The 21,591-nt window shown below is 40.2% G+C and overlaps 1 protein-coding gene across 1 annotated transcript in view; it reads left to right on the top strand.

The window, feature by feature from the left end:
• Positions 1-21,309, top strand: part of ATRNL1 (attractin like 1) — a 570,802-nt gene extending 549,493 nt beyond the window's left edge. The window contains exon 29 of the mRNA XM_009905632.2: positions 20,133-21,309. Coding sequence (XP_009903934.2) covers positions 20,133-20,257 — 125 coding nt within the window. The 3' untranslated portion in view covers positions 20,258-21,309. The remainder of the gene's footprint in view (positions 1-20,132) is intronic.
• Positions 21,310-21,591: the final 282 nt, after the last annotated feature.

Raw genomic sequence — 21,591 nt, 5'->3', positions numbered from 1 at the left:
AGCCTGGTCTTAAAAGATCTCTAGGATGAGGCTTCCACCACCTGTTCCAGTGTCTCACCACCCTCACAGGAAGAAATTCTTCCTAAACATCTAATCTAAATCTACCCATTTCTATTTTTTCCATTCCCCCTAGTCCTATCACTACCTGACACCCTAAAAAGTCCCTCCCCAGCTTGCTTGTAGCCCCCTTCAGATACTGGAAGGCCACAATAAGGTGTCTTCAGAGCCTTCTCTTCTCCAGACTGAATAGCCCCAACTTTCTCAGTCTGTCCTCATAGGAGAGAAGCTCCAGCCCTCTAATCCTCCCTGTGGCCCTTCTCTGGACATGTTCCAGCACCTCCAGGTCCTTTCTCTATTAGGGGCTCCACAACTGGACACAGTGCTCCAGGTGTGGTCTTACCAGAGTGGAGTAGTGGAGTAGTAGTCATAGCACCAATGAAGAACACAAGGGCATCTAGACTGTCCTGGATGTTTGTGGGTGAATTACTATTTCAATGATTACTTTTTTATGGCCATCTTAGTCAGAATGATTTTTATTATAACTTCTGAACCTGTTGCTATTTTAAACTCCTTAAAGGGCACAGGAAGCAAAGACTTCAAAAAGTTATTTTAAATATGCCCTCAGTTCTACACACTGAAATAACAAAATCAGGGGATGAGTTCAAGTGGTTCTCTCCCTTTCCCAAAATCAATCAGTTGTGAATTTATTATTTTAACACAGCTGACAGAGAACATACAGAAGGAACTCAGTAATGAAAAGCATTTGGGGGTTTTGACAGGTCTTGGCTGAAATGAAGTCCTTTGAGACCAGCATTTGGAGGCAGAGGTGAAAGTAGAAATTGGTTTACCTGAAGATCTCTGTATATGTAGTCTAAATTTTCAAGGGAGACTGTCTGCCAGTGTCAGGGCTTATCTTTTGACACATAAAGCCTGAAATCTATCAAAATCTGGAACCTTCTTGACTATTCTTTGTGACTTCCATATGTGTGGTTTTCTATACGAAACTTTGTTTGCACAGGTCCTAAAAGTTTCTTGGAAATAATCTTCTAATCTGTTCAAAACCACAAATCTTTTGTTTGTTTAGTTTTACTTCTGTATTCTATACTGAAGTCTAAGAATAAGCTGGTTTAAAATAAAACTTATTCACTCGTTCTGATGTTAAAATTAACTCTAAAAGTCATTGACATTTGCAGCTATTAACTTATCATTTTTCACAATAATTTAGTCTCATTCTCTCAGAAAGGGAAATTTATTAATGTACTCTTATTGCTCCTTAGGTCTATGTGGCATTTATCTTGACAGTTTTAAATGTAAAACAGCATTATTTTTTTATACTTCTGTTAGAACTGCAAAGCCAATGTAGGCAGAAGTGGGATAGATTGTGTTTTTCCTTGTACATCGTTAATACAGCTACTTACAAGGGTCTGCTCAGTAGCTGTGTAAGAAGGTATCAGAAATTTGAAGGCTCTGAATTACAGTGTAACTGAGAGCTGGTGGTGGTTTGCAGAGCCTCCAGTGCATAGCAGGCTGTTGTATAAAAGAAAAGTCTAGCTACGCTTTCATGTTCCGCCTGACGTTAAAAGTCAGTGGGTTAAGAAGGTCTGTGAATGTTTCCTTCAACATGAAAATTTAAGCATGGTGGAAAGCTGTTTAGATTGTAGGCTCTTCAGTGCAATGCTCACATATTGCACCCAGAGCAGTGGGAGGTGTATCCCTGACTGAGGCTGACAGGTTGCAGGAAGGTGTCTGCAGAACAGTAATAACAACTGCACTGAAAAAGAAACTGAAACCCCATCATGCTGTTTTGAAGAGCCTTCTGTGTGTGCAGGCTGCAATGCAGAACCATACATAAGATGCATTTCTGTGTCATTTTGAGTATTATTCTTTAGCACATCTGAACTAGATATTGAAATCTATATGATAAAACTGTGTTCTGGGAGCTTTTCCCAACAAACTCAGAGCATGCCTAGCATTGCCAATCGTATCTTGCGCTGCCTCAGGAGAATCATAGCCAGCAGGTTGAGGGAGGTGATTCTCCCTTTCTACTCCACTCTGATGAGACCCCACCTGGAGCACTGTGTCCAGTTCTGGAGCCCCTATTACAGGAAGGATCTGGAGGTGCTGTGTCCAGGGAAGGGCCATGAGGATGATCAGAAGGCTGGAGCTGCTCTGCTATGAGGGCTATTCAGTCTGGAGAAGAGAAGGCTCCCAGGAGACCTAATTGTGGTCTTCCAGTATCTGAAGGGGGCTGCAAGAAAGCTGGGGAGGGACTTTATAAGGTGTCAGGTAGTGCTAGGACTAGGGGGAATGGAACAAAACCAGAAATGGATAGATTGAGATTGGATGTTAGGAAGAAGTTCTTCCCCATGAGGGTGGTGAGACACTGGAGCAGGTTGCCCAGGGAGGTGGTAGAAGCCTCATCCCTGGAGGTTTTCAAGGCCAGTCTGGATGTGGCTCTGAGCAACCTGATGTAGTGTAAGGTGTCTCTTCCCATCGCAGAGGTGTTTGAACTAGCTGATCCTTGAGGTCCCTTCTAACCCTAACAATTTAATGCTTATGCCTTTAGGAAATAATCCTTTTTTGGGGTCATGCTTGTATATCTTTGGAAATCAGATTATTTTTATATATGGCTAGTTACAGATTTATTTACATGTTCAGTATTGACTGTCTACCAAAATTCAGCCATGTGTACTAAGAGCCAAGCCCTGAAGCTCTCAGAGCTGAGTCACATTAGATGGCACAGTGATGCACTGGATTCATCCTGAATTGTGCAAACCAGAAGCTATTGCTTGCGTTTGAAAATGCTGGCAAGAAAGTGTGTTAACTCTGGTGTGATCACTGCAATGTTCTGTGCTAGCTTTTGCAAACATAAAATCTAAGAGAAATAGGAAAAAGCCATGACTTCCTATGAAATGTTGCAAATGCTGGAGTGTTCAGCAGGAGTTAAAGATGGGTAAAACGTAGAAGGTATAACCCATAGCGAGGAGCAGCAGATGAGCTGCATTCAAGGCAAATAGATTCATGAAAATGCTGTGACATTTATTTTCGATATTAAAAATTCAAATGCAAGTGTTTAATGTGTCTCATACATATCAGCTCTTTCTGTAATTCTGGGACTGGTGCAGTTTTGCCCTTAGTCATTTGGGGATTGCTTTTCCATCCGCTTTGATCACATTGTGCTTCTGCAATATTCCCACCAGTTATCCTAAGAACTCTGATAACTCAGTCTTGTTTCATGTGCCCTAGAAAACAAACTATCGTGGAGGAGACTCTCAAAACTGTGGAGGAGGGGAAAAAAAATCCCAAACAACAACCACCCCAAAATGCTTATTAGCACCTTTAATGTAAACATTGATATTTATGAGGATTTAACCAAGCCCTTCAAACAACAAATGCAGCACGAATATACAGAATGCACAGCCAGTATGAAACCTTTTCTCTCCTACACAAAGGAAAGCATTTATCATGATGGTAACACAAGGGACAGAAGACAACACCAATTCACAACTAAAACCTCTCATGATTTAATATTGTTGTTTTGTCCCCTGTGATCCTAGAGTGATAAATATTGTACCTTCTTTTGTCAGCATCAGAAACGCTTTCACATGTGGAATAAAGACCCATTCGTTATATTCATTCTGGGTTGTTTGTTTCCCCCCAGACTGGTTTTTTTCAAGCTGTTTCAGCATGCATGATACCAGAGACACTGTGCCACCTTTCTTGTGGTCATTCCAAAGCTCCACAAGTACCTGTGATGCTACCAGTTTCACTTGTGTTTATAACTATTTTTTGTTATCATTCTTTGTATTCTTGAGGCATTCAGAAGCTTCACTGTGGCTTGGAGCCTCATTGCATCGAGAGGTGCACAAACATGTATCTCATCTAGCCTACAAACATTGGAATTGTAGATACTGTGCAACTATCCATAGACTGTGGTCATCTGGGAAGGAACAGCACTTCACTTTAGGAACTTTCTATTGTTTTTGCTCCTAATAGAAAGCTGTGAAGGGTCAATGCCTATGAAATTTATGCAGAATACACTAGTTACCCCAGGTGAAATGGCTGTAGCTCTGTCCTCATCTCGCCTAGCCAACAATAGTCCATTGTGGCTTTACTTAGGGTTCCAATCTTTCAAGAACTTAAGGCATACCTTGATTTCAAACTGTTTCTCCAGAAGTGATTGCCTTTTGAAAATAACCAGTAGTCTAAATAAATAATCAGTACTCTAAATAAACATTATTTTCACTGGACAATACATAAATATTCTGTTTGAAGAAGAGCTGTCCCAGCTTCTGTGTGATACCAAACCATGTCTCACTGAATGATGTTGCCATGAGGAAACATAGTCATTGTGTACTAAACCTGGGCAAACAACCTAATCCCTATATCAGTATGCATCTGTTAATTTGTGTGTAGTAAGCTCACTACTTTAATACTTTCTTTTCCTCCCTAGACACATATCTTCATGTTTAAACCAATATGGAAAGGGCAGAAACATTGATCTTGTAAAGGAAACCTCTGAAGTACGATTTGAAGAAGCTATTTTTACTTCATTTTGGGGGGAGGATGTGGGAAGTTTGCAAATTCAACTAGTTTCAGTCAAGCCTTCAATTTTGAGAGACTTATTTCTCTTTCCAAGCTTTAGATCTCATAACGCACTCATATATGTTTAAGCATCTTTGTTACTAAAATATTTTCATTGTCTGGACCTAATGCAACTGCTGGTATGGACTGGAAAAGGCAAGTTTCAGGGCAATAGGCTGATTTTCACATGTGTAAATAGAAAGGCAAACAGTAGGAAGCCAGGAGTGTGTGAAAATACTTCATTGTGGTTTCATCCTAGATGGAGTTGTCTAAACTGCTAAGCATTTGCAGCTTCAGGAGAGCACAGCAATAACGTACCTCACCCTAAAGGCTCTTTATTCATGCAAGAGCCTCCTGGCCTTATTTCCCTCTCTTTGAAATCCATCTTGGTTCTGAACAGGATTTAAACCGCACTGCCTCAGCCTCTATGGACCTTCAGCAGCTTTGTGCACATTGCACACTGGCACAAAGGATAGCTGTATCCTTGAGGCCATCCCAATGAGAAAAGCAAATTTCTGTCACTTTTGCAGAGTTAGATGAAAAGTTGCATAAAAATGTGCACTAGTTAAAACACAGCTTTTAAAACCTTGAAAGTAAATACTGTTCTTAAAGCAGATGTGGGACTGAACCCATGAAATAAGGCTGGCTCTATTTAGGTTATTCACAATGTACTTCATCGCTCTTAAAGAAAGCATTAGATTATAGTTCAAATGTGAACAGTGATTTTTATCTCTCTTTTAAAATAGTGGACCTGTGCATTTTTCTTGGACAAGAATTGTCCACTAAAATGAGAAGACAGAAGAAGGGCTGACGATATAAATTATGATCAGGATGTTTGCAGCTTTTAAAGCCTGCCTTTCCACCCTCTCCTCGCACTAATACAGTCCAAAGAGATGATAGAATGGGGAAGGGAATTAGAGTAGTCTTGGTAACTAACATAAGATTCACAAAGAGAATTCCTGATCATTGAAAGCGCAGATAGAGAAAAAACATGTACTTTGCAAAGGCAGTTAAATAGTGTGGCAGCTCAAGCTTAACAGAACAAGAAGCAGCAAAATAAGAATAGAAAATGAAGGGCCATTTGGAATGAAGGCAATGAAAAATTGTGTAGGAAAAATCCAGGAATTCTACATATTCCACTGTCGTTATAGTGAAGGCTTGTCCAGACAAGACAGTACAAATGAAAATCAGCTCATAAGTTCACACCTCTGAACACAAGCATAACAGATAAGTCCCTCTCATCTCTGACACTTGCCCTTTTAGGGGATAATACCTTCTATTACTGAACCTCACATGCTGTCAAATTCCATTTTCACAGCTGGGGTTTTTTCCCCCTTAACTTTTAAGATAAAGGTCATGAAACCTGGTGCCCCACCCGTTAGAAACAAGGTGCAGTTTGCCACAGATTACCTACTGTTCCCATTCTTTCCACCCAAGCTTGCAGCAGGCTTTTAATGAACTAATCCTAAGCAGGAGCTATGCTTTTCATTATCACCTTCTTTTCTGTTCATTGTGAAAATCAATGTTTGTTTATGGCTGCTTCAGACTCTCAAGTGTATGGTGTCTAATGGTATGGCTTTCAAGTTTTATATTTTATCTTTATAACTTAGGATAATTATTTATAGTTGCAAATCATTGTGCAGCAGCATTATGTGAAACAGAATGCTGGATTGCATTGCAAAGGGAAGAGCAGATTCGGGGTTTATTGTGTTATTGTGTTACAGAATGCACTTCAGAGGCTACGGAAGAAAGCAACTCAAATTGTGGCAGTTCTCAGAAGCTTGGGTAGCACAAACCAGATTTCATTTGTAACACACTCTTGTATCATCATCACTGTATATATAGCCATTAAAGTATAATTGAAATATAGAAAATCAGGAAATGAGAGAACCCAAGCCAGGTTTTTCACATGTGATCAAAAAGCAGACGGGGGAAAAAACCAGGGGGAAAAGGTCAGCGGTTAAATAGAAAATAGAAGACTGAACATAATTTCTGCTTTTAAAAAACAGATGGGAGATTTAGGGAAGTGGCAGTGAGGGAATTCTAATGTCCTGCTGAAGGTTTGTTTCTCCTTCATCACGTAGTAAAAACTTTTTGGAAATACATAATGGAAAACCAGCTCCTGATTACATCCTGGCAATTCAAAGCCGGCACGGCACTCCGTGCAGCATGTCAGTTTGCAATGAAAATACCGGAAAGAACAATGCACAGAATTGCTCTGGATTTTGCCTCTTGTCTCAAAGAACTATCCTGGCATTGGAATACTCCAAGCAGAGTATATCCCACCTAGAGTGCTGCAGCCAGTTCCGGAGCCGTTGTTACAGGAAGGATCTCAACGTACTGGACTGTCTCCAGAGAAGGGCTATGAGGATGAGCTGAGGGCTGGAGCTCCTCTCCTGTGAGGACAGACTGAGAGAGTCGGGGCTGTTCAGTCTGGAGAAGAGAAGGCTCTGAGAAGACCTTACTGTGGCCTTCCAGTATTTTAAGGGGGGCTACAAGAAAGCTGGGGAGGGACTTTTTAGGGTTTCAGGTAGTGATAGGAATAGGGGGAATGGAACAAAACCAGAAATGGGTAGATTCAGATTGGATGTTAGGAAGAAGTTCTTCCCCATGAGGGTGGTGAGACACTGGAACAGGTTGCCCAGGGAGGTGGTAGAAGCCTCATCCCTGGAGGTTTTTATGGCCAGGCTGGATGTGGCTCTGAGCAACCTGATCTAGTGTAAGTTGTCCCTTCCCATGGCAGGGGGGTTGGAACTAGCTGATCCTTGAGGTCCCTTCCAACCCTAACAATTCTATGATTCTATCTCTTGCCACATCATCTTCTCTGCAGTTTCGTTTCTGCTGTGTCTCAGTCCCTTTACTAACAATGGGGAAGGGCTGTTGTAGGGAGTCTTCAGTATCTGAAGTTTTATTTTCACTGAATGCATTATATGGAAGGTGACATTGCTGGGAAATAGACTTTATGTGTATTTCTGGACTATACCTTTCACTTGGTTTCTACCTGTTGCTTTCACATCCATTTAGTAGCACAAGTCTTGCTCAACAGTCAGTGAGTGAGAGATTTTACTTTTGTTGCATAAAAAAAGATGGTGGGCATGTCAGGCTGAGACTTATGCCAAGAGAGAAGTATTTCACAGCTTCTCTATATCTTGTTCATGTTGTTCCTAAAAGGAGGAACACTGAACCTGAATATAGAGCGTCAGGGGAAATGTTTCAAATGGCAAAAGTTAGTTTGATAATCTTTGTACTAAAGTAGTTCTGTCACATTTTTAATGGCATTAATAAATGAGAGAATAAGGGCTACTGGTTGGAATACAAGTACACATAGAGCTATATAACAAGCTGTGACTATTACCATCAGTTTTCTAGCCTTTCCTCTCCAAATTATGAAGCATGCCTAGGGCATGGTATATATTTTCAGTGATACACAGTCATAGTATTACTATCTCACAGTTTCAGACATTTGCAGTGTACCTGTATGTCACACAAACAGAGATGGTGCTCTGCTACTGTGATTTCATTGATATTTATGTATATGGACTGTTCAGGACCAAGTATATGTAATGAATGATGAACATGCACTGTTTGAAATGGAACCCTATTTCCATACATTTTGATGGAAACCAGGTCTAACTATGTCATTTTACCTGCTGAAATCCTAATGCAGTGTTTTCAGTGTAATAGAGAAGATTCACCAAAGAGTAAATGACTAGCTGTATAGCTTGCTTGTGCATACTAGAATCCATCAGAATTACTCTCTTTCCATGCTGACCAGGATTCTGATAAGGCCACTTGTATAGAATCTTTGGGGGTTTAAATGTTTTTTATGGTTCATGCTTTTCAGCCTTTTGCCAAGCTTTTCTACACAAATTAATAACAGTTATTGTTCTGAGTCATTAGCCATTGGAATGTGCTGCCCAGGGAGGTGGTGGAGTCACCATCACTGGAGGTGTTCAAGAGGGGATTGGACATGGCACTTGGGGCCATGGTTTAGTCATGAGGTCTGTGGTGACAGGTTGGGCTTGATGATCTTTGAGGACTCTTCCAACCTTGGTGGTTCTGTGATTCTGTGTAAGTTGATGCTAGCTTTATTGATGGGGCCACCCTAATACTGAACATTTATGTCTTTTCTGTTTTCCTTTGTCTCAGGCATTAATAACTGCTGGAACTAGAAATACCCTGATGTTAGAGATCCTAAAGACCCTGAAGTTGACACTTCAGTAATATTTCAAAATATGGTTCAAAATTCTGGGCACACTTTCTGCGCTGTTGAATTAATTCTGTGTGGCACGCCCAAGATCATTTGTTTTGCCAGAGTGACTGCTAGCTATGTAGCTGGGGATGTACTGAATGTCTAATTGTGGAAATCAGCAGAATACTGAAAAACTGGCATTGGGTTTTGGCCAGAACCAAATTGCAAACCAAACAGTGGTTAGAGTGATAATACATTGCAGCAATATGTTGAAAATGAAAGCCAAGTCCGGTACTTGGTCAACCTTGGAAAGCAAAACTTGTGAGAATGCATTATGGGAAAGCACTGAAGATATCAGTGCTTACTTCTGATTAAGCTTCAATCCTATTAAATTTCTGGTGAACACAACAATTTGTTTGTATGAACATATTCATCACTTTCTGGTTTAAATGAAAACATTGATGGAGGGAAAAAAGAAACAGCACCTGCAAGCTAAAGGTGCAAGTGTGAGAAACAGCATCTTTGGGAATTACTGCTCTGACCTTCTACCTTAAAAGTAAATGATCATGTAAGTAATACTGTTTTATCTCCAGTGAGGGCAGAATGGGCCCCTCTTGGGCCCTTAAACCTATTGTCTTTAAGGTTGTGTGTTTTGTCTTGAGGAGGAAAGTAGTAAAGCTGCAGATCTGACAACATGTGTTATTACGCAGATGGATCATTAGGGATTCACAAAAACTGAATTTCACCTGGTAGGGTTGGTCAGACAGGAAGAGATCTGCTTTAAATCACCCCCTGCAAGTAAGGCCTCTCTAGAGGGAAGCAAGCCCTGGTGAATTGCTCTGCCTTTTCTCTTCCTAACTAGTGATTGCTCAGTTGTGTTCAAGCCTTCTCTGTGTCCCAGATACTCACACATATGCAGACACACAGGTGCAGATATTCTGATTATTTAATTGCATGAAATGATAGTTCAGCAGTATATTAATGGAGTGCCAATCACACTTAGTTTATGTGAATGATAAATCTCTGTCTCTCAGGTGTTCCTCCTACTCACCATGTGTAATAAGGCTTTATCTTTCATCACAGTGATTAAGAAGTCCAACCTGCATGAATGGATTTGGGTAAAAAGGCTTTAAAACTGTTTTAAGTGAAGGTCATTTACAGTTTTTCTATCTTCATTTTCCTCTGATTGGCATGCATGATGCCAATAAAAGGAGATTGCTGAAAATACAGGCAGTGAGTAAAATAATGCTATACAAGTAACCTCAAATGGAGGTCTGGCCTGGAGTGCAAGTTTGGATCATTAGTGAGCAAGCTCAGGAAGTGTGGGATGGAAGAACAGACAGTGAGGTGGATCGGGAACTGGTTACACGATGGAGTTCAAAGGATGGAGATCAATGGTGCCAGGTCCAGCTGGAGAGCTGTAACTAATGGAGTCCCCCAGGAATCAGTGCTGGGTGCAGTCCTATTCAGCATCTTCATCAGTTACATTGATGAGGGAACAGTGTCTGCTCAGCAGGTTTGGTGATGACACCAAACTGGGAGGCGTGGCTGATACAGCTGAAGGGTGTGTGGCCATCCAGTGAGACTTGGACAGATTGAGAGCTGGGCACAGAGGAACCAAATGAGGTTCAACAAGGACAAATGCAGAGTCCTGCATCTGGGGAGGAATAATAAACTGCACCAGTGCAGGCTGGGAGGTGATCTGCTGGAGAGCAGCCCCTTGGAGAGGGACCTGAGTGTCCTGGTGGATAACAAGTTCTCCATGGGACAGCGATGTGCCCTGGTGGCCAAGAAGGCCAATGGGATCCTGGCGTCTATTAAGAAGAGTGTGTCCAGCAGATTGAGGGAGGTTCTTCTCCCCCTCTACTCTGCCCTGGTGGGACCTCATCTTGAGTACTGAGTTCAGTTTTGGGCTCCCCAGTGTAAGAAAGACAGAGATCTTCTGGAGAGGGTCCAGCAGAATGCTATGAGGATGATTAGGGGACTGAAGCACCGCCCTATGAGGAGAGGCTGAGGGACCTGGGACTTTTTAGTCTGGAAAAGAGAAGACTTAGAGGGGATTTAATAAATGTTTATAAATATCTGAGGGCTGGGGGTCAGGAGGGAGGGGGCAGGCTCTGCTCACTTGCTCCCTGTGATAGGACAGGGAGCAATGGATGTAAGCTACAGCACAGGAGGTTCCACCTCAACACAAGAGGGAACTTCTTTACTGAGGTTCACAGAGCACTGGAACAGGCTCCCCAGAGAGGTTGTGGAGTCCCCTTCTCTGGAGTCTTTCAAGGCCTGTCTGGATGTGTTCCTGTGTGATCTGAGCTAGATTGTATGGTCCTGCTCTGGCAGGGGGGGTTGGACTCAATGATCTCTTTGGGTGCCTCCCAACCCCCTGACATCCTGTGAGCCTGTGATGATTTTTTGCAATCCAACTGCATGCCATTACTACAGAGAGGCTCATAAACTAACCCCAACTGGGTTGCAGCTGTGGTAGTGACTTCTAAACAAAACCAGTTCTAATTTCATTTGTATTTACCCAGGTATTGCTAAAAGTAAGTGAAAATCATGCTCCTCCAGTACTCCAAGCAATTTACTCTTTTTTTCTCTTCTACAGAAATGGGTTTACAAGACCAAATTAGATTCTGGCATGATTAATGCATCTCACCAAATTCTTGCAGAGTAGCAAATTAGTTTACAGTGATTTTCTTGAAAACAAATTAAATGGCTGCACAACATCACAAGAATAGAGATATATATTATTTTTTTTTTTTTGTAACATATGGATAAATGATTCAATAGAAAGGAGATGTAATCAAACTGAAAATCTGATAGTTGGTGTGGGGGAAAAAAGTCCAACTGTTTCAAGCCTTACTGTCCATTATAGAGACCTGTGTAATTGCTTGCATTTTAGAATAGAATAGAATAAAATCAACCAGGTTGGAAAAGACCTCAGAGATCATCAAGTCCAACCTATTACCTAATACCTAACACCTCACAACAACTGAACCATGGCTTCAAGTGCTGCATCCAATCATTTTTTGAACCACTCCAGGGATGGTGACTCCACCACCTCCCTGGGCAGCACATTCCAATGGTCAATTACTCTTTCTGTTGAACAGAGTTCAGTAGAATAGAATAGAATAGAATAGAATAGAATAGAATAGAATAGATTGGAAGAGACTTTGAGATCATCCAGTCCAACCTATAATCCAACACTATCTAATCAACTAAACCATGGCAATGAGTGCCCCATCCAGTCTCTTCCTAAACACCTCCAGTATAGAACTTTCTCCTCACCTCCAGCCTAAACTTCCCCTGGTGCAGCTTGAAACTTTACCCTGCATTCCTAGAATATAAGTTCTGGAGACTCAAATAGTAGCAAAATTAATTTACATTTTCAAAGGGGAAAAAGGGGCAATTTTATAGCATATATAACATTTTCACAATCTATCAAGTACATGAATAACAAACCACTTACAGTTCACCAAATAATCATTATTTTATTAGCAAAACACCATCTTACCAACTAAACCAAGGCGCCATAAATTAAGGTGTGCTTTACTCTTCAAATGTAAAGATTTTTTGGCAAAGCAAGGTATCAGAAATCTGTCTGCTTGTAGAAAATGTATTTCTCTTTAAGAGAGCTCTAAATACACTTGAATTTGTGTTGCCCTTCACCAACAGGTTAGGTTACACACCAGTTTTATGTAGCTTATTTTTCATTGCCACAGTTTAACCTTCATGATACTATTTTATATTCCACTGTTTTCAGGGGTCTGACTTAATGATACTGTTACTTTTGCTGTGCCTTTACCCTCACCCAAATACTCTTTGACTTTGTTTCCTCACCACTCTTGATGAATTCTCTTCCTGCAGCCTCTCCAAAACGTCATCTTCCCTCTACATCACCAAAACAAAAGCCCTTGCCCAGGATCTCTGCAGCTTTCTTATTGATAGATTTAACAATTAGTCTCTTAACCTTCAGACTTTTCTTAGTAGCTCCAACATTCTCTTTTTCTATTGCCTCAAATATAATTTTTCTTCTTCAAGACAATTCCCACATTTACCACTTCCCACCTATCATCCCATGCAAGAGTTCCTCACAGCTCACGTCAGCTGTTGTCTTAACCTTGCTCTCCCATTTGTGCAGTTCTACTTCCTTTAGAATACATAGAATAAACCAGATTGGAAGAGACCTTCAAGATCATCGTGTCCAACCCATCAACCAATCCAACACCACCTAAACAACTAACCCATGGCAATTTTCTTCACCAAAAGGATTGTCCAGCACTGGAAGCTTCCCACCAGGGAAGTGGTAGAGTCAGTGTCCGTGAAGGTGACATAGATGCAGTGCTTAAATTGATTGCATAGTGGTGGACTTGGTAGTGTTAGATTAAGCATCTTAAAGGTCTTTTCCAAATTAAACAGTTCTGTGATTCTTGGGTTCCAGAAGGGCATGAGCTAAGCAAAATAGGTAAAAGAATAAAGTTAATTAATATTAGATTGGACCAATCCCACTATGGTGGTGTCTCCAACTCCTCACTAGGTTTCCTTTGACAGTATGGTGTTTGTTTGCCTTGATGCGCAGACAAGAGCTATGCCAAAGCATATAGCGAATCCTTGCCTACCCATAGCCAGAGAGACCAAACAGCCCATGCCATCTCTTAGCCACTGGAAGGCTGGATAGTTTAAAAGCACCAGACATTGTGCAGACCTGGATTACAAACTAAATGACAGATATCTCACACTGAAAGGGAAGGGGAAACTGCCTGACCAAAATAATCACTACTGGCCCCAGGAAGCACAAATATTTCACACAAATATGTAGGACCATTTCCTTTCAAAATGAGAAAAAATAGGAAAGGTTGAACATTTTCCTAGAAGATCTTTTATGGTATATTCTACATTTCCCATGAACTAACAGCAAGTAATTTATAAGTCAGTTCTGCAAGTAAGATTTTCTTAGGCCCTTATATAGATAGCTGTTAACACCAAATACCAAGGGTATAATACAAAGGAGCGTGACATCTCCTCTCTACCTGTGTGTGGCTGTTTAATTCCACACTCTCATTATTTAGTTTATTATTGTTATGGTTTAAGCTCTGCCTCATAATTTACTTATTTAATTAAGTTATATGCATAAGAAAAGGAAAACATACCTTCTGGACTCTTGGCTGTCTTCCCATCTAGCCAAAATTATCCCTGAGAAAAAAAAAAAAATGATGGGGTTGCTGGCCCAAAGTAATTTCCTACTTAGTTTAGTTTGTTTAATACATCTTTCTCATACTAAGAGTGCTGTCAACTTAAAATACACATCCATGCACCAAAGAGGAAGAGAAGGCCTTAAAAAGGCTCTGTGATTTTGAGGCTCTGTCAGCCTGCCCTGCTTTAAAAAAAGCTAATTCAAACTAAGAAAAAAAAATACAATTCAATGTGACAAGTTATGAAGATACTCACTCTTCTTGGCAGTTGCTTATGATTGTTTTTCTCTGTGACTAAGTCTGAGATCTCTGGATATTGTCTAGGCACACCTGCCAGATCAAGACGTTCAGATCCACATGAAAGATTTGACTATTTCTGACTTTGAAATGAACTTAGCTCTGTTGCAAGATACAGTGGTTCCTCTAGCCATGTACAGTCTTGAACTTCAGATGACTCTGATTTTTCTTTTCCTGAAAAGCAGATACTTGAGTATCAGCTTTGTATATAGTTAGGGGAAGGTTTTTTAGATCATACTGTCAAAATCCAAATACTGTTCCGTTTTGTGTGCCTCTTGTTCTCAGCGTGGCTTGAACTGCAGTACAGGAGTGCGTAGTACAAACAGCATTCTGGCGTTTGCAGTCATGAAAATCAATCATGAGTTAGTCCACTTGGAGAAAGTTTGGTTGAGAAAACAGGAAAGGTATAGGGAGTACTAGGTGTCTTGAAAATGTAACCAAATAAATAAACTGGATAAAAATATTTCTACCATAACCTCTTACAAGGCTGGTGAGAGGCCTTGAGCACAAGCCCTATGAAGAGAGGCTGAGGGAGCTGGGATTGTTTAGACTGGAGAAGAGGAGGGTCAGGGGTGACCTCTTTGCTCTCTACAACTACCTGAAAGGTGGTTGTAGCCAGGAAGGGGTTGGTCTCTTCTCTCTAGCAACCAGCACCAGAACAAGGGGACACAGTCCCAAGCTGCACCAGGGGAAGTTTAGGCTCGAGGTGAGGAGAAAGTTCTTCACTGAGAGAGTCATTCGTCATTGGAATGTGCTGCCCAGGGAGGTGGTGGAGTCACCGTCCCTGGAGGTGTTCAAGAGGGGATTGGATGTGGCACTTGGTGCCATGGTCTAGTCATGAGGTGTGTGGTGACAGGTTGGACTCGATGATCATTGAGGTCTCTTCCAGCCTTAGTGATACTGTGATAATTTTTTTCAGTGGTACTCAGAAACAATTCCCCACTACAACCTTCTTGAAAATTCTGCTCCCTCACCAATATAGACACTATGGCTAACATATGTATTTGCTGTGAGGAATAAATGTATGCAGTCAGTCCTGGTATGCATCCATAAAAGTTAAGGTGACTGTGATCATCTTCATCCAATTAAGCAGTACATAATACATTCTTAAGATACACAGATGATAGACATTGTGTATTTACAAACAATTCTTTACAGACTTGAAATAATGATGAATGACAGAACTCATTAAAGCTCCCTTCACAACAACTCCTAGTTTTAGTGATGATCATGAAATTGTCTTTGCTGTCTTCAATCTGTGCTATGGTCAACTTGATGAGGCACTAGAGTCTGTAATTCTTATCACTTCTCACTGTATCTTCAAAGTGATTAGATCCATTTGTACAGCTGTTCATGGGCATTGCATCTTCTACAATGGAAAGGCTTCAAACAACAGATCCTTTAAGAGACAAGGACTCTGTCCACTATGACGTGAGCATGTACAGTAAAAGGTCTTTAAGTAACAGAAAGACTGCAGGGTGCTGGAGGTGAAGTTCTTTAATAGTATAGTGTTTACCAAGTCTCTTCTTTTGAGTCTCTGTATGGCAGCTGTCATTTTATTTTCATTGCTTGAGCTCACCTTAAGCAACCACTACAATTTTGGTAAAAATATCAACAACAAAAAATAATATTCTAATTTCCTTGCCTGAGTTTTAGTGATTTTACTATCTTCAGTTTTCTGGATGTTCTGATTCTGCATAACAATGCAAATGTGTAGAGTTTTATCAAATGAAGACATCTATCCAATTGTTATCTTTCAATAATGCAAATTTCAATTGAAAAAAACACATTTCCAGTTACTTGCCTAAGTATGAATCTGAGGTCATTCTTTGTTCCCTCACTTTTAACAAAGGGGATAGTGAGAACTCAATGCATTTCTCATTAAAATGAACAATAGAGGAAGAAAAAGGGTTTTAAATATGCATGCCAGCACGTAAGACTAACCTGATTTCAATGTAAGGTTTTTTTCCTGTTTTGAGAGATAGTGTAGCCTTACATCAGTTCAAATATAGCTGTATACAATCAGAGGAAAAATGTTTAAACATCCCAGCATGGGTATTTCCATTTAAATCTGATTACAGTGAAATAAAACTGTAGCTATTAAAGGTTTAGAAGAACTACAAATACAAGCAGTAAAAGAAGACAGTTAGTAAATGAGGTAGTAAAACATTTCAGCAGGGCAAACAGTTTATAGCACTCAGCCTTCCTGTAGCAGACTGCGCTATTCACTACAGACCCGTGCATTGTTCCCTGAACTGCACTTAAACCTGCAATTAACCTTTCACGCCTAATGAAGCTGTTTTGCTGCAAAATTAAAATATATAGTACTGCCTGTTTTTACAGAGACTGGGGGGGAGAGCATTTCAAAATGAATCACTTTTTCAGATGCTTTTGCTCAAATGCAGACTTATAGGGCTGTTTGTATATAAATTAAGAATGGCTTTTTCAAGGCGATCTCATTTGACGTGCTGTATTCTATTCCTGTACTTATTAATTGCTTTACATGATTGTAAACAAACAAACACCACCCAAAAAACCCCAACCAAACCAAAAACCCCAAAACACAGAATGAAAAATATACACAAAATTCACACACCAGTAATTTTATGATTGGACACTTCTTGAGAATAAACTATAACCGTTTAACTTCCATTAGGAAAGACCATACTTCTGCTAAAGATAACCAAGTTCATATTGCTTTTTCAGGTGGTTTGTTTTTGTGGGGTTTTTTCATTGTGAATGCAATTATCTCTTACAAAAATACACTTTCCACTTATGTGTTTGACTGGGCTTCACTTGTTAATGATCTTCCCATAGATAGCCTTAAAACAAGCTAGAGGTTGTTTTAGCTGCTGAGAACTAGGTCAGGTTATTTCTATAACATTTAGTAGAAAAAACAAACTGAACATAAAAATAGGTCCAGGTCTGGAGCTAGGTTAGGGTTTCCAAAAATTAGACTATTAGAGGTGACCCATTGAATCTCTTTGTAAAAAGCATGCTGAACATGAGGACACAGACTCCAGCTGCACCAGGGGAGGTTTAGGCTGGATGTTAGGAAGAAATTCCCCCCAGAAAGAGTGATTGGCCATTGGAATATGCTGCCCAGGGAGGTGGTGGAGTCACCATCACTGGAAGTGTTTAAAAAGAGACTAGATGAGGCACTTAGTGCCATGGTTTAGTTGATTAGATGGTGTTGGGTGACAGGTTGGACTCGGTGATGTCGAAGGTCTTTTCCAACGTGGTTAATTTTGTATTCTCTGTTCTATTCTATATTCTTTCTGTCACTTTGATCAAGAGTCATAAGCAAGCAGAAATCAGGTACTGGTTTGGAAGATACCGGTTTGGATGGTAGGTAGGTTATTGAAATGGCAGCATTCAGGGAAGACAGGTAAATGTAACAGCATGATCTGAGGTAGCTGATGCAGAGCACCATCTGATTTACAATCCCAGCATTAATGATTCTATGTTCACATTTGGTGTTTAGATATGAAACTCTGCAAAATAAAGGGAATGTTTTCATTTTATTTTTCTTTCAATTAATATTTAAGCCACAGAATTTTTATCACATCTTCTGTTGTATTTTGATGTAAATTCTGCTTGCTTGTAGTGTCTGTGCATCAGCTTGACTTGGTAAATGAAATTCCTTTGGACTGCAAGTCTGAAATAATGAATTGTTCCCCCAGTTAATTGTATTGCTTTGATAACAAGGAACTATGCTGGGTGTAGAGAACATAATAAATTAATTTCATCAGATGATTTGTGTGACATTTTGAAAAATGATCTTCTATAGTGACCCAATCTTAATGGAACTCTGACAGTATACCCCAATATGCAGCAATAGATTTGATGGAAATAGTTCTTCCCTTTTTTGTTATCATGTAAAGTGAGGTTAATATCAGACATCCAAGTGTATTTTAAAATAGCTTATAGAAAACCAGAAAATCTGTTTTCCTAATAATGTGCATTCCATTTAGTATAGTCCCTAAGCCTAGCTGTTAAAGGCGGGATCACACATAAGCAGCCATCAACATGCCATTTGGGTTTTATCCCCAAGTTTGCTAATAGCAGATACTAATCCTTTAAAGGTGCCTCAAAGATTTCAAACATTTGACTTATCCAAAAAGCCCAAACAAAGGCATCACTAGCTCATGCCAGGAAATATATGTGCATGTGAGAAAAATGCCTTAATTAATCTTGACTCTTACATATAGCAAAATGAAGCAATGCTAATTGTGCTCAGCATTTTGCATTATACTGCCATGTGGTTTCAAGAAGCTGTATGGGTGTTAATTAATTCCTACAACATTGTTGTGAAGTCAGAAGATTATTCTTCAGGATACTGGAGACCTGAACTTACTCTGACAGCATATCATATACTAAGAAAGAAGCCTGTAGAAATGTTTGTAAGTGCAAAATATTTTTTTTGCAGTTCCTTAGCAGATAGCTGTTTTAAGGAGGGGACACATGGAAAATATTGCAAGATTGGATTCTATTATAAGTAAACCGAGTTTGATATTGACCTGAGCTCATTGAACGTGGTGAAAAGTATTTTCAATGTTTCCTTGTGGAGTTGTAGCATTATTGGTTAGAGATTGAGATGCATTGGGCCATATGGAGAACCAGCACCAGCTTTGCCTTCATTGCAGATATATACAGATGTGCTGTTGCAGATGTAAATGTCATGGGTTTATTGCAGCCGTGGTGCACTGCAGCACATGAACAATGGCATGCTCCTAATCCATTTCCTTGTAATATTGTCAGTGTGAATTTAAAAATTCACAACTACCATGTGTTAAGTGTGTGGTCAGTCACAGTACTTCAGCAGCAGTTAGTAATTTCTGGCAAGTATGCAGTTACAAGCAAATGGAAGACTGAGTTCTCGAACTACTCATTTCCTAAGCATGCCAGTCTGTGCCCTCCATATAATAGCCCGTTAAGATCATCATGGTCATAAAATATTAACAACAGAACGAGAAAAAGAAGAGTTTGGGTGAGTTGACTGCATTTAGAATTTATCTAGGCCAACACCATCACATTTCAGTGTCTGTAGACAAATCCATATGTCCAGGCAAACTGTGACAGAACAAGAGGACACAGTCTCAAGCTGCACCAGGGGAAGTTTAGGCTGGATGTTAGGAAGAAGTTATTCATGGAAAGAGAGTTTGGCCATTGGAATGTGCTGCCCAGGGAGGTGGTGGAGTCACCATCACTGGAGGTGTTTAGGAAGAGTCTGGATGAGGCACTTGGTGAATGTCCCCAACTCCCTCAGTCTGTCCTGGAGCTCCATCCCTCTAATCCTCCCTGTGGCCCTTCTCTGGACACATTCCAGCACCTCCAGATCCTTCCTGTAACAGGGGCTCCAGAACCAGACACAGTAATCCAGGTGGGGTCTCACCAGAGCAGAGTAGAGGGAGAGAATCACCTCCCTCACCCTGCTGGCTATGCTTCTCTTGATGCAGCCCAGGATGTGATTGGCTTTCTGGGCTGCAAGTGCACACTGGTGGCTCATGTTGAGCTTCTCATTTAATAAGAGACAATCTGTTACAGGGAGCTTCTGGTCCACATAACCAAGAAAATGGTGATAAAGAAAGGTAATGCTAAGATCATACAATAAATCAATAAGACACAGTTGTCCTTATTTTCAGTCTAGTGTCTTCACTGCACTATTTACTTTTTTCTTCACTGTTAACAGGCAGCCTTTTAGAAAGCCAGAACTTGTTATGTGATTCAGAAATAAAACTGATGACTTCTAGGAAAGTTGAAAAACTTGGCATGAAATGAACCATCACAATGCTCTGGAACTCTTCTCAGGAAAGCTGGGCATTAATTTTTTCTTGTTTTTTTGTTTCCCTTTGTTTGTCTTACAGGTCTTGCAATTGCAAGTGCACTGATAGACATTTCACAACAGAAGCCTGCGGACTGTAAAGATAAGAGCTCAGGAGTCAGAAATCGAAAGCATCATCTTTCAACGCGTCAAGGAACTTGTGTCTGAGATTCCAAAACTACAGTTGTATATTCTGTAATGTTTTCTTTTTAAATGGCTTCCATTGAAAGCTATACTACAGCCTCAGTTTTTATGGAGGCAAATCTGTGAATGAACAGATGAGGTACTGTGCTCTGTTGTAGTCACACGGCCTGCTATACCCCAAAGCAGAACAAACTTATGGTAGGTATGTCTGATGATTTTGAATAAAGTGTGGGTCCTGGTATCAGCAAAATATGACACAAAATGCCTAGTGTTCTTAATCCTGAACATATCAGAGCAGGGAAAATCCTTGAACAGAACTAGGAAAAAACTGTACATTGTTTTGTAATGTAGAAGGAAATTGTGTAATTGAAAACTAAACTACACAAGTTCCAGGAAACTCAAGGATTTCCTTTTGTTGGGTTGTTTTGTTTTCTATAGCTTAATGTAACAATGAGAATTGTACAGTTCTTTCCTTACAATCAGAGTTCAGATTTCTTTCCAGCAAGCAGGAATTAAAGAGGATCATTTGGATTTAGGTGTTCTTTTGTAATTTCCTGGAATATGGAGGCAGCTTTTGAATTTAGCATAAGTATGTCCCAAAAAAACCCAAACCCCACCACCTGTCATATTCAAAATATTCCATAAAAAAAGAAAAAGAGTCATTTCAGCATTTCATTATTATTTTTCTTTACTGTGAAAAGGCCTCAGAAACCTAATTGGGGCTGCAGCTGAGTGATGGGTGGGCTGTCATGTTTCTGTACCTAAGAGTCTGTTTGTAATTCCAAATGATCTAGTTTACAAAGAGTAAGTGTGAGTCCTCCACGCCAGCTGATTAGCCAAATTAACTGAGCATGGGAAAGCTTCTTCTGCAATAGTGTGCTTATTTTTCTAAGAGTTTCCAAGATTGCAAATCTAAGGACAGTTTAACTTGTTCATTCTACCTGCTCCCATTTCAGTATTGAAGTTTTTTGGTACCTATATATTGTCCTGATGTCCAAGCAGAAGAAAGGAATCCCAGTCAGCACTTCCACCCTTGTTTTTATAATAAACGATGGGTTTTTCTCCTCCCAGCTGCAGAATTTCGCCTCATTGTCACTTTCACACCAGTTAAGGAATTACCCTGCATAACAAAAATCAAATAAGTATTTAGAAATCCAAGTTGCTTCCAACAGTGGTTCTCAAATCCATCACCCAGTGTGGAACCTCACACAATCAGAACTCGGCAACAAAAGGCAGATGTTCCTTTCTGTAGGACATCAGTCTTTCAGGGGCTCAGTCACCACAATAGGTAACCTAACAAACTGCTTTACAGCCCTCACTCTTTTTATTTCCTCATAATTCCTGAGTATACAAATGAG

The sequence above is a fragment of the Dryobates pubescens genome, chromosome 8 (genome assembly GCF_014839835.1).
Source record: "Dryobates pubescens isolate bDryPub1 chromosome 8, bDryPub1.pri, whole genome shotgun sequence".
NCBI classification, from domain to species: domain Eukaryota; kingdom Metazoa; phylum Chordata; class Aves; order Piciformes; family Picidae; genus Dryobates; species Dryobates pubescens.
The sequence above is the reverse complement of the archived record's forward strand: the minus strand, read 5'-3'. Positions and strand labels throughout refer to the sequence as shown.